At 41.9% G+C, this 15,222-nt stretch overlaps 1 protein-coding gene and 1 pseudogene across 6 annotated transcripts in view; one reads left to right on the forward strand and one right to left on the reverse strand.

Annotated features, from left to right (window-relative positions):
• The window catches only part of NAPEPLD (N-acyl phosphatidylethanolamine phospholipase D), a 46,839-nt gene that overhangs the window by 19,126 nt on the left and 12,491 nt on the right, over window positions 1-15,222 (reverse strand). For 5 of the 6 annotated variants that reach the window (XM_017523044.2, XM_017523045.2, XM_017523048.2 and 2 more), the window contains one exon: window positions 6,012-6,321. In XM_017523044.2, the coding sequence (XP_017378533.1) occupies window positions 6,012-6,321 (310 nt within the window). Of the gene's footprint in view, window positions 1-6,011; window positions 6,322-12,440; window positions 12,464-15,222 lie in introns of those variants that run through there. The other variant, XM_037736577.1, reaches the window with a different exon arrangement.
• Window positions 2,439-4,033, forward strand: LOC108300290 (annotated as a pseudogene).

The raw sequence follows: 15,222 nt of genomic DNA on the forward strand, positions 1-15,222 counted from the left end.
CGACAGAGTCTCACTCTGTTGCCCAGGCTGGAGTGCAATGGTGCAATCTTGGCTCACTACAACCTCTGCCTCCCGGGTTCAAGCGATTCTCCTACCTCAGCCTCCTGTGCAGCTGGGATTACAGACGTGCACCATCATGCTCGGCTAACTTTTGTATTTTTAGTGGAGACAGGGTTTCACCACGTTGGTCAGGCTGGTCTCAAACTCCTGACCTCATGATCCGCCTGTCTCAGCCTCCCAAAGTCCTGGGAATACAGGCGTGAGCCACCACGCCCAGCCTCACTTGCATTTTCTTGGCTAGATCAAGACTTTCTTGGCTGGTCTTCCTTTTTGAAAGCTGCAAAAGGGAAAATCCCAAGACTCATAATTAACTAGTACACTAGTTAATGTTTTACTTTTCTCGGGAAAAGGGAAAAATCCTAATATTCATTCAATTGCTATTCTTTGGAAGGTGCTTCAGGTATATTGTGTCATCTAAATCTATGAAGCAGATATTACTGCCATTTTACAGATGACCAGACCAAGGCAGACTAAGATCAGTAAGAAACTTGCCAAAGTCATACAACAGGTAAGTACCCAATCACGAGGGAAATCTATGCTTTCCTGACTTAAAAGACCTCTCTTTCACTAAGCTATGCTCGTTCCATGGCAGAAATATTATCTTACATTAAAATTAAACAATGAAACTCATATCTTCTTAATATACTATTTTTTAAGAGCATGTGTTTGTGTATATTAATGAGGTAAAAGAGAGACATGACTCAAATGCATTTAAACCACGTTTTTAAAACATCACGTTTAAAGACAAGATAATACTTTTCCTCCAGCTGAAGGTACATTTTAATCACCTTAGAAAACTTTACTACCTATACCTGTAATTTGAAACTCAGATTTTTTAAATTAAAAAATAACATTTTTCTTTTTCACGTTTATAAGATATATGTGAACACTGAATAAAGATAGATGTGTTACCAAAATAACTCCAATTCAATTAATTATTGATGCTAATGTTTGACATTTTTGCCGTATGTATTAAGGGTATAAGATGTATCAAATGGCTTAATATTTTTAAACTCCTTGATCATAAGAGATAATGCTCTTAATGTCTGGAAAATGCAGAAAAATATAAATAGTGGCCACACTATAACAACATGCAGAGATTATAACCACTGTTAACATTATGATCTGTACTTGTAGTTCTATTTTATGCATGGCATGTTTGAGATCAGAGTATTCATACTTTATAGTTTTATAAAAAATTGTGTATCATGACATTTTCAGTCATTACTAAAACTCTATGAGACACAAGGTTTAAAAAATGAAACAAATAAATTATTGAGGAAATTTTTCAGAATGAAAAAAATTTTTTTTTGGATTGCAGAAATTTATTAAAATTGGAAGACATTGTTTAATTAATCTTCTCTGCCATAAAACTGTATCAGGCTGTCTACGAAAACCACTGGGTGGCTGTGGATCACTTGAGCCCAGGAGTTTGACGCTGTAGTGAGCCTCAAAGGGCTACTGTACTCCAGCTTGGGTGACAGAGTGAGATTCTATCAAGGGGTAAGCTGCATGCTTGCTTGCTTGCTTGCTATTTGTGGTCATTAAAAACCCTAGACATCTTTAAGAAATCAGGTCTGCCTGAACTTCTGCAAGCATGAATTTTGAGTTCTTTGCTTCTTTAAAACTTGCCGCATGTGCACTGTTGTCAAGCTGATTCTCCATCCTTTAGAAAGTCTCCAAAAATCTGCACTCAAGCCATCCACAAATAAAAACGTTATCGGTAGTAAAACCATAAAGCTGGTCTAGACAAGTAAGATTCTATCATTTCAACTTCCAGTTTTCTGTTTAATGCCTACAGGCTAGAGTTGGGCTTGCTCTTTAGGATCTCAGCAGTTATTATCATCCCCCTTTTGGGACACAACTGTCTATAAGGTGCCATCAAAAACCACACTCCATCTGCACCTAGCATCATTCCTCCCAGGAGCCAACTCCTCGGAATGTAATTTTTTTTTTTTTTTTTGAGACAGGGTTTTGCTCTGTCACCCAGGCTGGAGTGTAGTGGCACGATCTTGGCTCAATGCAACCTCTGCCTCACAGGCTCAGGTGATCCTCCTGCCTCAGCTTCCCAAGTAGCTGGGATTACAGGCACACTCTACTGCACCTGGCTAATTTTTTGCATTTTTTTTCTAGAGCGAGGGCATTTTGCTATGTAGCCCAGGCTAGTCTCAAAGTCCTCAACTCAAGCAATCCTCCCACCTCAGCCTCCTAAAGTATGGGTAATATAGGCATGAGCCACTGCACCTGGCCATGTAATATTTTAAAAAAGATAAAACACATGAGAGGCATCCCAGCCCGGCACCCGCCCCGCGGTCCCATCTTGTCCAGTCCCATCTGGTCCCATCCTGCCACCGTGCCCGCCACCATGCTTACCAGCCATGAGCTCCAGGCTGTTCAACAAGAGCCCCTTGTATGGCTGTCGGCTGAGGTCAAGAACTGGCTCCTGTCCAAGTATGACCCCCAGAAGGAGACAGAGCTCCACAGCTGGATTGAGAGACTCACCGGCCTCTCCATCAGCCCCGACTTCCAGAAGGGCCTGAAGGACAGGATTATCTTGTGCACACTCATGAACAAGCTACAGCTGCGCTCAGTCCCCAAGACCAACTGCTCCATGAAGAAGTGACACCAGCTAGAAAACCTCTCCAACCTCATCAAGGTCATGGTCAGCTACGGCATGAACCCTGTGGACCTGTTTGAGGCCAACGACCTATTTGAGAGTAGGAACATGATGCAGGTGCAGGTGTCTCTTCTCGCCCTGGTGGGGAAGGTCAAGATTAAGGGGCTGCAGAAGGGGTGGACATCAGCATCAAGTACTCGGAGAAGCAGGAGCAGAACTTTGACACCAACACCATGAAAGCCAGCCAGTGCGCCATTGGGCTGCAGATGGGCACCAACAAATGTGACTGCCAGCCAGTCGGACATGACCACATACAGCATGAGGAGGCATTTCTATAACCCCAGGAACCACATCCTGCCCCCCATGGACCACTCAACCATCAGCTTCCAGATGGGTACAAACAAGTGTGCCAGCCAGGTGGGCATGACGGCTCCTGGGATGCAGCAGCACATCTATGACACCAAGCTAGGAACTGACAAGTATGACAACTATTCCATGTCCCTGCAGATGCGCTACACGCAGGGCACCAGGGTGGTTAGGTCTTTGGCCTGGGCCAGCAGATATACAACACTAAGTACTGCTAGCAACGCACAGTGGCCGATGGGGCTCCCTTGGGTGCTAGTGACTGCCCAGGACAGGGGGAGGTACCTGAATCTCCCCCTTGCTACCAGGAGGAGGCCAGCTACTGAGGCTCCCGGAACAACATTCTCTCCCTACATCATTTCCCCATCTGGGTTTTTGGGTTTTTCTGTGTTTTCATCTTTCTCTTTTCTTAACCTGTTAAGTGCTGCCAATCAACTGAGGGTCTGTGAGTGGCAGCATGGGATCAGGCAGCGAGTCTTTTTCCCCTTTGCCTTGGTCCTTCACAGGACTGAGCCAATGGGCTATGGAGAAGGGGTCAAGGCCGTATCCCAATGTGTGTAGGGTGAGGGTTCCTGCTGGCATGTAGGCCAAGCTGTACTGGGAAGAAGAGGCCTGGGCTTGGAGGGAAGCGGTCCCCGAAGGTTTCTGGTTGCCTCACCTCTTCCTCCTTTTGTCAGCCGATCAGTTTGTGGTTTATGTACCCGCAAAAGTTTCACAAAGTGTTAACAAAAGAAAAATACATTTTTTTCCCCCGAGGAATGGGGTGGGGACAGTGGAGAGGGTGCTGGGAAAAGAGCTATGGAAAATGGGGCTTAGCCATGATGCTAAATATCTTAGGCTCCAAAGTGGCTAGATTTCCCTAGGACCCTAAGACCAACAGACCTCAGACCCTCAGACCTACCCTGGGCCCAGTGGGAAAAGTGAGGCCTGTACAAGGAAGTGGAATTCTGAGTTGTTGGGGCTAAGCCTGACCTCCTCTTCATGTTAATCCCCCATATTGTGGCCTCAGTAGTTTTTTTTAGTACTTGTTGTTGCCCAGGCTGGAGTGCAGTGGCATGATCTTGACTCACTGCACCTCCACCTCCCAGACTCAAGGGCTTCTCCTGCCTCAGTCTCCCAAGTAGTTGAGACTGCAGGTGCTCCACCATGCCTGGCTAATTTTTGTATTTTTAGTAGAAACAAGGTTTCACCATGGTGTCAGGCTGGTCTCAAACTGCTGGACTCAAGTGATCCGCCCGCGTCGGCCTCCCCAAGTGCTGGGATTACAGCCGTGAGCCACCACGCCCGGCCTCTCAGTAGGTTTTAAGGAGCCCCCAGCCCTCCTTCTCCCCTTTGGGCCTGACCAGCTATACTTGCTCCACCAACTACTACACAGGGACCTCCACCCCAGGGGCCCTGCTCCATGAGGTAATATGAAATACAACTGTGGACCAACACAATAAAACCTTTGTTTGTAAGAAGAAAAAAAAAAAAAAAANAAAAAAAAAAAAAAAAACAGAAGAAAAATTTTTTTTAATTATAGAGAATTGATCTAGGAGGTCCAAAATACAACTACTGCAACTAATAGTCATTTTAGAATCAAAAGATGTAGGAAAAGGCATTTTAAAAGATAGAGATGAAAATTCCTAGAACTGAAGGAAATGCCCACCAAACACAGAGCACAGTGAATAAAAAAACTACATATCATGGCAATTTTCAGAACACTAGTGCCAAAGATGATTCTCAAAGTCTCTTGGGAGAAAACAAAGGGCCTGTTCAAAGGATCACTAGTAAGAATGCCACTGAACTTCTCCACAGCCATACCAGAAATAAAGTTATGGAGGCAATACTCTCAAATTCTGAGAGAAAACTGCAAACAAAAATTCTATACCCAAACTGTCAATCACGAGTGAGAATAAAGACATTTCAGACAAGCAAGATTTCAGACAACTGACTCTCCATGTACCCTTTCTCAGGAAGTTCACTGAAAATGTGCTCCCCCAAAATGAGAAAATGACACAGAGAGAGGAACAAGTGGGATGCAGAAAATAAGGGCCACCACAGAAGACACAAAGGAGCCCAGGAGGTTGGTGAAAGGTGCCCCAGAACAGAAGCCGGCAGAAGCCCTGGAAGGCATCAGCTCAGACTACAGCCCTGTGCTCAAACAACCACCTCAGGGTCCTTCCCTCAGGAAATTGGCATTGAGAAGCCATGGAAGGCAGGGAAATAATCCATAAATACAAAGAAAGTCAAGCAAATGAAAAGAGGTGTTGTTAACATGGCCAAGGGAGAGGTATATATATATGGAAAGGAGACAGAGCTATAGTACTTACTTGGTTCACCAATGAAAAATATTGATATGCTCAAAGGAAACCATGAAATCAACTTAACTGAAAACTGTGATCTACAGGAAAAGGCCAAGCAGAATCATTCTAAGTAAAACTAGTATATTTAAAGGCTAGGAACCTATAGTCAAATTTCAAGGTCTGGAAAGGTCATCTGAAGCTCCCTTTTATAGCTTTGGCAGCCTTGTCCAAAGATTAAAAGCCAAACACTTTAGGTCATGCCTTCGCCCTCATAATCCATTCCACACACGTACCAGGCTACTACCTTCCAGAGCATGTCATGCACTTTCTCACCTTCCTGACCTTGTTCATGCCATCATCCAACTGAAAAATCACCGTCAAAATACTTCTTAGCAATCTAATATCCACCTGCTGTGTCAAGCCATCTCTAGCTCTGCCTGTCAACATCACTTTCTTTCTGGTACCTCTAAAGCACTCTATTCCTACCTCTAGTTACCACCAGATTAGAGTTGGTTATTCCTACATGCACTCTGCTGCTGAATGATGAACTTTAGGACCTAGGTTATACCTAACCACTTTATCTCCCCAGACAGAATTCTATGCCGTATGATATACGGCTCAAATAACTAACTTGAGTGTTATATATTAAGAGCGAATATAAAGCACTCAAAAAAGCCAAGTGCTACCTCTTTAGAACTTGGAACACTGCTGTGATTTTTCTCCATTATCAGCCATCTGAGAACATTTGGAATAGAGGGGTTTTTCCATGTTGGCCATGGATTCACAAATCTCCCATCTTTTCCTTTCTTAGATTTAGTTACATCTTCTTCTAGTCTATAATCTAGTTTGAAGCTTTTCCTAGAAAACCTAGAAGAATCACTTCCTCCAGAATTCCGTGCTGAATTTTGACGTTTTCTTACTGCTTCTTTAGGATATTGGCTGCTTGTCATCAGGGACTGGTTGCTTTCATTTTCATCCATGTCCTTTGGTAAAGAACTAAAAAAAACAATGAGGAAAAATACTGAGTTGAACATAAAGGCATTCAAACATAACACAAGATACTATTTGTTAGCCAATAAAAATTTCTCCAAACGTAAAAAAATATGATGTCTCTATTAGCTGAAACTTTCTTCCTGCAAAGCACAATTTTAGAATACAATATTACTTCTTGCTAATAAGATGTTTGCTTTACCTATTAGCATAACTGCCAAGCCCTTAAAAAATCCTTTATCTCCTGTAATCCAAAACATATTTCCCCAGCCAGCATGTAAACATATTAAATTTTCCATTTCAATGACATTCTGTAGAATAAATTAAGCACTTTCATGAATCTATAATATTTTCATGCTTGAATTTAAAAAATATTATTGTTAACAACACATAATAAGGACTGCTTCAGTTCCTTGAGGGAATTTAGTAATTCAAGCAAGTCCCATATATACACAAGTAGGTCTAGTTATGTTTACACTGAAGATATTCTGTAATCAATGCCCCTAGAAACTATAAGTCCAAATCCCTGGAAAGGAGATAACACATTAACAGAGAAACATTTCAATAATGTATTGAACTGATCAATAAAATACATTCAAATTAATTCAGAACTGGCAAGTCAGTGAGTACGTATCCTAGCTATATGACCTTGAGCAAGTTTCCCACCCTCTCTGTATCATGATTTCCTCATCTATAAAATGGAGAGAATTTTACTTGCCTCCTAGGGTTATTGAGAAGACCTGTAATACAAGTAAAGCACTTGGAAACATAGTAACACACAAATAAATGTTTCATCACAGCTCAATCAATGTTACCTCTTGCTGCTGACCTTATTACTGCTACTACTTCTACTGCTTAACTCAAGGCAATAAAATCCCTGATTTTGAACTATACAGGACTCCAGATACACAAAAGTGATAAATAACATATCTGCAACGAATTTTACTTCTTTCTTATTCTGTTAAACAAACATTTGCTTTCTGTTTCATTAAACAAGCATTTGCTTTCAGTTGTATTAGTTCAAATACAATGTACACACAAATAGCACACTTTATAAGTCGGAATAAGGAAATAAGCACGGCAACAGAAAGCCAAATATTCTTTTTTTTTATGGCTACAATGGTGTTTAAATAGAAATACTGCCCCAGAGAGAAAGGGAAAAAACACAAACCCTAGGATGAACACGTACACTGAACCAAAACTTTTTTTTTCAAACTGCTAGAGAAGAAACACTGTGAAGAAAAGAAACTCCAGCTGACAAAAGCTAAAGCACACGTGGTTGCTCAGCCATCACTGTGTGTGGAAGGGCCCAGAAGGCAATGACCATCCATCTAAACCCCACTTCAAGAGTTAAGAGAGAGTCTAACAAGATTTATACCTTGGGCAAATAACTTACCCTTTCTAATCCTCCATTTTCTTCCTGTAAACTACCTACCTGTGGAGGTTTCTTTCAAAGGATCAAATGGCACAAGGTACATAAAGTACTTGGCACTCACAAATGCTCATTCTTCTTTTCCCTAATCTTGTTAACTAGCAGTACATCTAAATTCTGATTATATTCTTTATTTTTGAGACAGGGTCTAACTCTGTCACCTGGCTAGAATACAGTGACTCGATCATGACTCATTGCAGGCTTAACATCCCCAGGCTCGGGCCATCCTACCACCTCAGCCTCCCAAGTAGCTGGGACTACAGGTGTGTGCCACCGTGCCTGGCTAACTTTTGTATTTTTAGTAAAGATGGGGTTTCACCATGTTGCCCAGGCTGACCTTGAACTCCCGGGCTTGAGCAATCTTCCTGCCTCCTCGGCCTTACAAAGTGCTAGGATTACAGGCACAGGCCATCATGCCATGCCACATCTAAATTCTTTAAGTTCTTCTAGAAGTTAATGTGGTCTCAGTGAGTAAGCTCTCATAGAATCACTTTTTCTGGGTAATAATTAAGTTCAGGTCAAGACCTTTGAAAAGAACAGAAACAATGACCATCCATCTAAACCCCACTTCATTTAACAGATGAAAATGAACAAGTTTAGAGAGTTTAGACCAGGCTCATGCCTGTAATCCCAGCACTTTGGGAGGCCGACAAGGGTGGATCACCTGAGGTCAGGAGTTCGAGACCAGCGTGGCCAACATGGTGAAATCCTGTCTCTACTAAAAATACAAAAATTAGCCAGGTGTGGTGGTATGCATGTAATCCCAGCAACTTGGGAGGCTGAGGTGGGAGAACTGCTTGAACCTGGGAGACGGAGGCTGCAGTGAGCCGAGATCACACCACTCCAGCCTAGGCAACAGAGCGAGACTCCGTCTCAAAAAAAAAAAAAAAAAGTTTAGAGAGTTTAAGTTACTTCTTAACAAGATAATATGTCCAACAGATGGCAGAGCTGACCTCGTGCTACCCCTTGTCATGATAAAACAGCTTATGAGATACTGGTATTTGTCATATACATATACATATACATACACACACACATATCATCATTCTACCAAATAACATTAATAAATTTTTGACTCACTGTTTTAAACAATCAAGGGATAAACGAGAAAGGAAAAAAGGGCACTTTGATTCAAAAACTACAAAAACGTCAAAATAGGATTGTGAACAACATCTAGTGGTCTAAGGTAGCTAGGACATAAAAAACAAGAAAGGGCCAGATGCAGTGGCTCACCCCTGTAATCCCAGTACTTTGGGAGGCTAAGGCAGGTGGCTAACCTGAGGTCAGGAGTTTGAGACTAGCCTGGCCAAGATGGTGAAACCCTGTCTCTATTAAAAACACAAAAATTAGCCAGGCATGGTGCCACGTGCCTGTAATCCCAGCTATTTGGGAGGCTGAGGCAGGAGAATCACTTGAACAGTAGAGGCAGAAGTTGCAGTGAGCCGAGATCATACCACTACACTCCCGCCCGGGTGACAGAATGAAACTCTGCCTAAAAGGGGAGAAAAAAAAAAAAAAAAAAAAAAAAAAAAAAAAAAAAAAAAAAAAGAAAAAAAAAAAAAAAAAAAAAAGCAAGGGAGGTTTGTGAGAGTTGAGGCTGTAAAGGGTTAAAAGATTGGACGGCAAAGATGGGACTAGATTGTGAGCCTGGACTCCCTGTAAGGAGGTTGGGCTACACTGCAGGCAATGGAGAAACACTGAACATGCTTAAAAATCAGTGCACTTAGGTGCTGGGTGCAGTGGCTCATGCCTGTAATCCCAGAACTTTGGGGAGGCCGAGGTGGGCGGATCACGAGGTCAAGAAATCGAGATCATCCTGGCCAACATGGTGAAACCCTATCTCTACTGAAAATACAAAAATTAGCTGGGTGTGGTGGCAGGTGCCTGTAGTCCCAGCTACTTAGGAGGCTAAGGCAGGAGAATCACTTGAACCCGGGAGGTGGAGGTTGCGGTGAGCCAAGATCATGCCACTGCACTCCAGCCTGGCAACAGAGCAAGATTCCAAAAAAAAAAAAAAAAAAAAAAGCAGTGTACTTAGGGAAGACAACTCTGGTAGCTGGATAAAAAAGAAAGGAAGTGGCTAAAAACTGGAACTTGAGGGATGGATTGAGTAGAAAACAGAAGAAGCCCAGAACACCCAGTAACACTGAACCACCACGCTATACGTTTCACATATTTCATTTAAATTCATGTTCCTGGCCGGGCGCGGTGGCTTACGCCTGTAATCCCAGCACTTTGGGAGGCCGAGGCGGGTGGATCACGAGGTCAAGAGCTCGAGACCATCCTGGTCAACATGGTGAAATCCCGTCTCTACTAAAAATACAAAAATTAGCTGGGCATGGTGGCGCGTGCCTGTAATCCCAGCTACTCAGGAGGCTGAGGCAGGAGAATTGCCTGAACCCAGGAGGCAGAGATTGTGGTGAGCCGAGATCGCGCCATTGCACTCCAGCCTGGGTAACAAGAGCAAAACTCCGTCTCAAAAAAAAAAAAAAAAATTCATGTTCCTAGAAAATCCTCAAGGTAGGTATTATAATCTCCATTTTGTAATAGCCCAGTCCAAAGATGAGGAGGAAGTGTGATGAGAAGAGAAAAAGCAGAATAAATCCAAGAGACGATAAAGAAGCGGAATCAATAAGACTAGAGGGTATTTGGATAGTCACAAATTTTAGAATTTATACAGCTGGTTGGTCAGGAGGAGGGTGGGCAATTAAGTGGGAAGAGTCAGAAATGGCAGCACCGCTAATCAAGATGGATTCTGACCCAGTGAGTTTGAGAAGGGTTTGAGGTCATAGGAAAGCAAGAACCCAAGAGAAAGTCCACATTGACACCCAAAGGAAATGGGTGACTCTGGGATCCAGACTGCTTTGGGGGTGACAAAAGTGACAGTGAGAGAAGACAGAGGTTTCCAGGGGGCTGAGTGTAAAACAAGAGTGAAAAATGGTTCAGGCCAGGAATGGTAACTCACGCCAATAATCTCAGCACTTTGGGATGCTGAGGCCAAGGCAGGAGCTCCAGACCAGCCTGAGCAATATAGTGAGATCCTGTCTCTGCAAAAATATTTTTTTAAAAATTAGCCGGCTGTGGTGGTGCACGCCTGTAGTCTCAGGTACTCAGGAGGCTGACAGGGAGGATCACTTGAGCCCAGGAAGTTAAGGCTACAGTGAGCCATGATCATGCCACTGCACTCCAGCCTGGGCAACAAAACAAGACTCTTAAAAGAAAAAAGGAAAAGAAGAGAAAAGAAAAATTGGTTCAGTGATCTTTTTCTCTCCAGACAATAGCTTTTTCAAAGTTGTCTATTCATACAACCTCCATTTTCTCATCTCCCATCCACTCAGTCTTTCACCCCAGTCAATCCATAGAAACAGGTCTCATTACCAAATAGCCATTCTCTCCTAGCAAACCCCCAACACACACAAAGTCCAGTTTTCAGGAATGCTCTTTAAAAAAAAAAAAAATCTGCTGGGCTTGGTGGCTCAGGCCTATAATCCCAGCACTTTGGGAGGTCGAAGCAGGTGAATCACCTGAGGTCAGGAGTTCTAGACCAGCCTGGCCAATATAGTGAAACCCCATCTCTACTAAAAATACAAAAATTAGCTGGGCATGGTGGCGCATGCCTGTAATCCCAGCTACTCAGGAGGATGAGGCAGGAGCGCTTGAACCCAGGAGGCAAGCTGAGATCACCTCATTGCACTCCAGCCTGGGCAACAAGAGCAAACCTCTGTCTCAAAAAATATATATTTTTAAAATAAATTAATAATAAAATAAAATAAATCAGATATAAACAAAACAAAACGAAAAAAACCTCCAAAGAGTTTTTTGAGGGCAAGGGTCACCAGGATGGTACACAGGGCCTGTGTGTCTAACCCTACCCACACTCTCCTCTGCTCCAAAAACATGACCTGAAACTATTTCCTCAGATGTATCATGTATCCACTTCAGGGCCACCAACTGCCACCACAGGGTCTTTGCCCATGATGTTTTAATATCTTGGGGTGTAGGGAAATGGATAGTCACAGGATTATGTATTGCCATCCATGACAGATGTTAAACCAACACAAAATAATGAAACTATGCAGCACCATTTCACACAATGTACTGTAAGTGAAAGGGCAAGAAGGAACAGAAGCACATAAAACCTGAGCCTTGACAATCTGAACCGGTTTTTTCTGGAGGAAAAATACTGGAAACCCATGTTGGTGAATGTGCAAAATGATAAGCCATGCCAACCGGTGCTCCAGTGACAAAGGAGCCTCAGCCTGAAAGCGAGTCACACAAGAACACTCCTCATCCTCAGTGTCCTCTGGGCACTCAGTAGTGGACAGAGAAACAATCCCACAATAGTCATCCTTAAACACCACAGATAAAACGACAGAAAAACTAGGAATGAGGAAGAGTGGGTTGTCTGTATGCTTCTGTATTAACTAGCTTTGAGCTCTTCAAGCTTGACAAACCCCTTAACAAATCTAGCTGGAGTTTCTGTAATTAAATGTGGCAAATTTAATTTCTTTAACAACTATTTCTTGTTATGTACCTGTTTCCAAAGTTAAAAGTGTAAATGAAAATCCCTTTGGGAGGCCGAGGCGGACAGATCACAAGGTCAAGAGATCAAGACCATCCTGGCCAACAAGGTGAAACCCCATCTCTACTAAAAATATAAAAATCAGCTGGGCCTATAGTCCCAGCTACTCACGAGGCTGACGCAGGAGAATCACTTGAAGCAGGGAGTCGGAAGTTCCACCAAGCCGAGATTACGCCACTGCACTCCAGCCTGATAACAGAACGAGACTCTGTCTCAAAAAAAAAAAAGAAAATAATCCACCCTTGACTTCAGGCCAACACCAACTGAAAGTAGATGTGTACATGAGTACACATAAATTGTAAACAACCATGTTTCAAAAAGTGCTTTACAGCTTGGTAAAGATCTTTCCAAATACTGATTTTGATTCAACTAAAGATACCATGAATTCTGAAAGAGCAATCTAAACAAATAAGTAATAAATAAAAATACCAGGAAGTGTAAGGCACCCTGTTGTTTCATGTGCCACTAAGAAAGTAAAAATATCATCAATTAGGTCACACATTATACATGACATATCCTGATATCAGTTGTGTTAAAATGTGAATAAAATGTCTGTCTCAAAATGGATGAAATATAGCATTTTATGTTTGAAAATAAATACGTTAAGAGTAAAAACATTGCTCTTGGTAATTAAATATAATCAGAAGCATAATTAATTTGTTCATTCTCTTTCCCTGTGAACAGCAGCTAGTTATAAGCACACCAAATAACTAAATTTGTTCTAGAAAACTAGAATCCAGAAGCAAATTTAAATGTAACAAAGCCCTATGACAAACGATAAATATAAAATGCAAATGTTCTAACCAGGCATGGTGGCTCAAAACTGTAATATCAGCACTTTGGGAGGCTGAGGCAGGCAAATCACCTGAGGTCAGGAGTTCAAGACCAGCCTGACGAACATGGTAAAACCCCATCTCTATTAAAAATACAAAAATTAGCTGGGCGTAGTGGTGTGTGCCTGTAGTCCCAGCTACTTGGGAGGTTGAGGCAGGAGAAGCGTTTGAACCTGAGAGGTGGAGGTTGCAGTGAGCTGAGATTCCAGCCTAAGCAAGAGTGAGACTCTGTCTCAAAAATAAATAAATAAATAAATAAATAAAAAATAAAACAAATGTTATTTTTTAAAGAACAATTCATTACAAAAAGGACAACATAAATTCCATCTAGTAATTACCAAGGACATTCTCTACATTTTTAAAGATTAATTGCCTATTTAATAGCAAGACTTAACCCTATGTCTCCAACCAAAGGGATGTCTAAGCTATGACATTTGGTGAAGACAAGTCAGCTAAGTACAAATATTTTCTTTCAATAACTGCACACATGGGTAAAATCCTTTCAAAAAATAAGAATTTTCTATTTCAAAAGCAAATGTTTGATGCTTTCTTTTTTTGACATTTAAGATGTGCCAACTGCCTAGAATTGAATGCACTGTTTTATCATGTAAAAAATTAAAGAAAAAAAATCACGGTAGTACAACACATGTTTAGGATTTCAACATACTCATAAATTATGAAGTAACAAACCATGATTCCCAGAGTAGACATTTAATAAACACTAATTGAGTTCCTGTCCATTACATAACAACAAAGACGTTAAATCTGGAAAGTATTCAGAACCGTATTTTCAGATATCTCTGACTAAATAAGATTAAACTTACAATTCTGTATTTGCTCTCCTTATCCTTATTGAAGAGAAAGGGCCCTTTTGATACAATGCTAGATAACACGGCTAATGAAACTATGTCAATTCACTGAAATGTCTGCAAAGGGCTTCAGTGGGGTACAATTAAACTGTTGCCATCCTTCACATTCAATAAGATTCCAGACAAGACTGGTATTACTCCCAGAGGCATTTAGGAGACCAGTGGGAGGCCAGATACATCCAAGCAGAGGAAGTACACTGGATAATAAGAGGGAGAATGTTCTGTGGGAGGTATGTACATAGCATTGATCAACCAAAAAAGTACTGCACTGTTACCACTCAGCTTCATTCTTCCCACACTTTATTGACTTAACAACCAGTTTTGCTAAGAAGCTGAAGGAAAACAAAGCAAACAGAAGCTTAAAATACAGTACCTGAGAGTATACTAAATATCTTATGACATTTAATAACAATTATTGCATCAAAAATGGAATTAATGTACATGCATAACATAAATTTAGATATATGTACATATAAATCTATATATCTCACCAACAATTTATCTTCACAAGAGGGGAAAGAACACTAGCTAGGAGTCAGAAAAACTGAATTCCAGTTCTACTATTAACTAGAGATGTCAGATTGGGGGGAGTAACTCAGCCTCTCCAAACTTGGGCTTACTCACCTGTTCAATAAAGATGGTAACTCCTAAACATCATTTGAATGATTGTTAGTCATTCAAGGAGACCATGGGTTAGTACTTCAAAGTGCTATACATATAAATACTGTTAACCAGTTGTAGTGGCTCACACCTGTAATCCCAACACTTTGGGAGGTTGAGGTGGGCAGATCACTTAAGGTGGGCAGATCACTTGAGATCAGGAATTTGAGACCAGCCTGGCCAACATGGCGAAACCCCGTCTCTACTAAAAATACACACGCACACAAAAAAATTAGCTGGGTGTGGTGGCATGCACCTGTAACCCCAGCTACTCAGCAAGCTGAGGCAGGAGAATCTCTTGAAACCACGAGCTGGAGGTTGCAGTGGGCCAAGATCATGCCACTGCACTCCAGCCTGGGTGACAGAGTGAGATCCCATCTCAAAAAAAGCAAAAAGCAAATTGTTGAGGCTGGGAGTGGTGGCGAGTGGTGGCTCACACCTGTAATCCTAGCACTTTTTGGGGCCAAGGCAGGCAGACTGCCTGAGCTCAGGAGTTCGAGATCAGCCTGGCTAACATGGCAAAACTCCGTC

The sequence above is a fragment of the Cebus imitator genome, unplaced genomic scaffold (genome assembly GCF_001604975.1).
Source record: "Cebus imitator isolate Cc_AM_T3 unplaced genomic scaffold, Cebus_imitator-1.0 Scaffold26, whole genome shotgun sequence".
NCBI lineage: Eukaryota > Metazoa > Chordata > Mammalia > Primates > Cebidae > Cebus > Cebus imitator.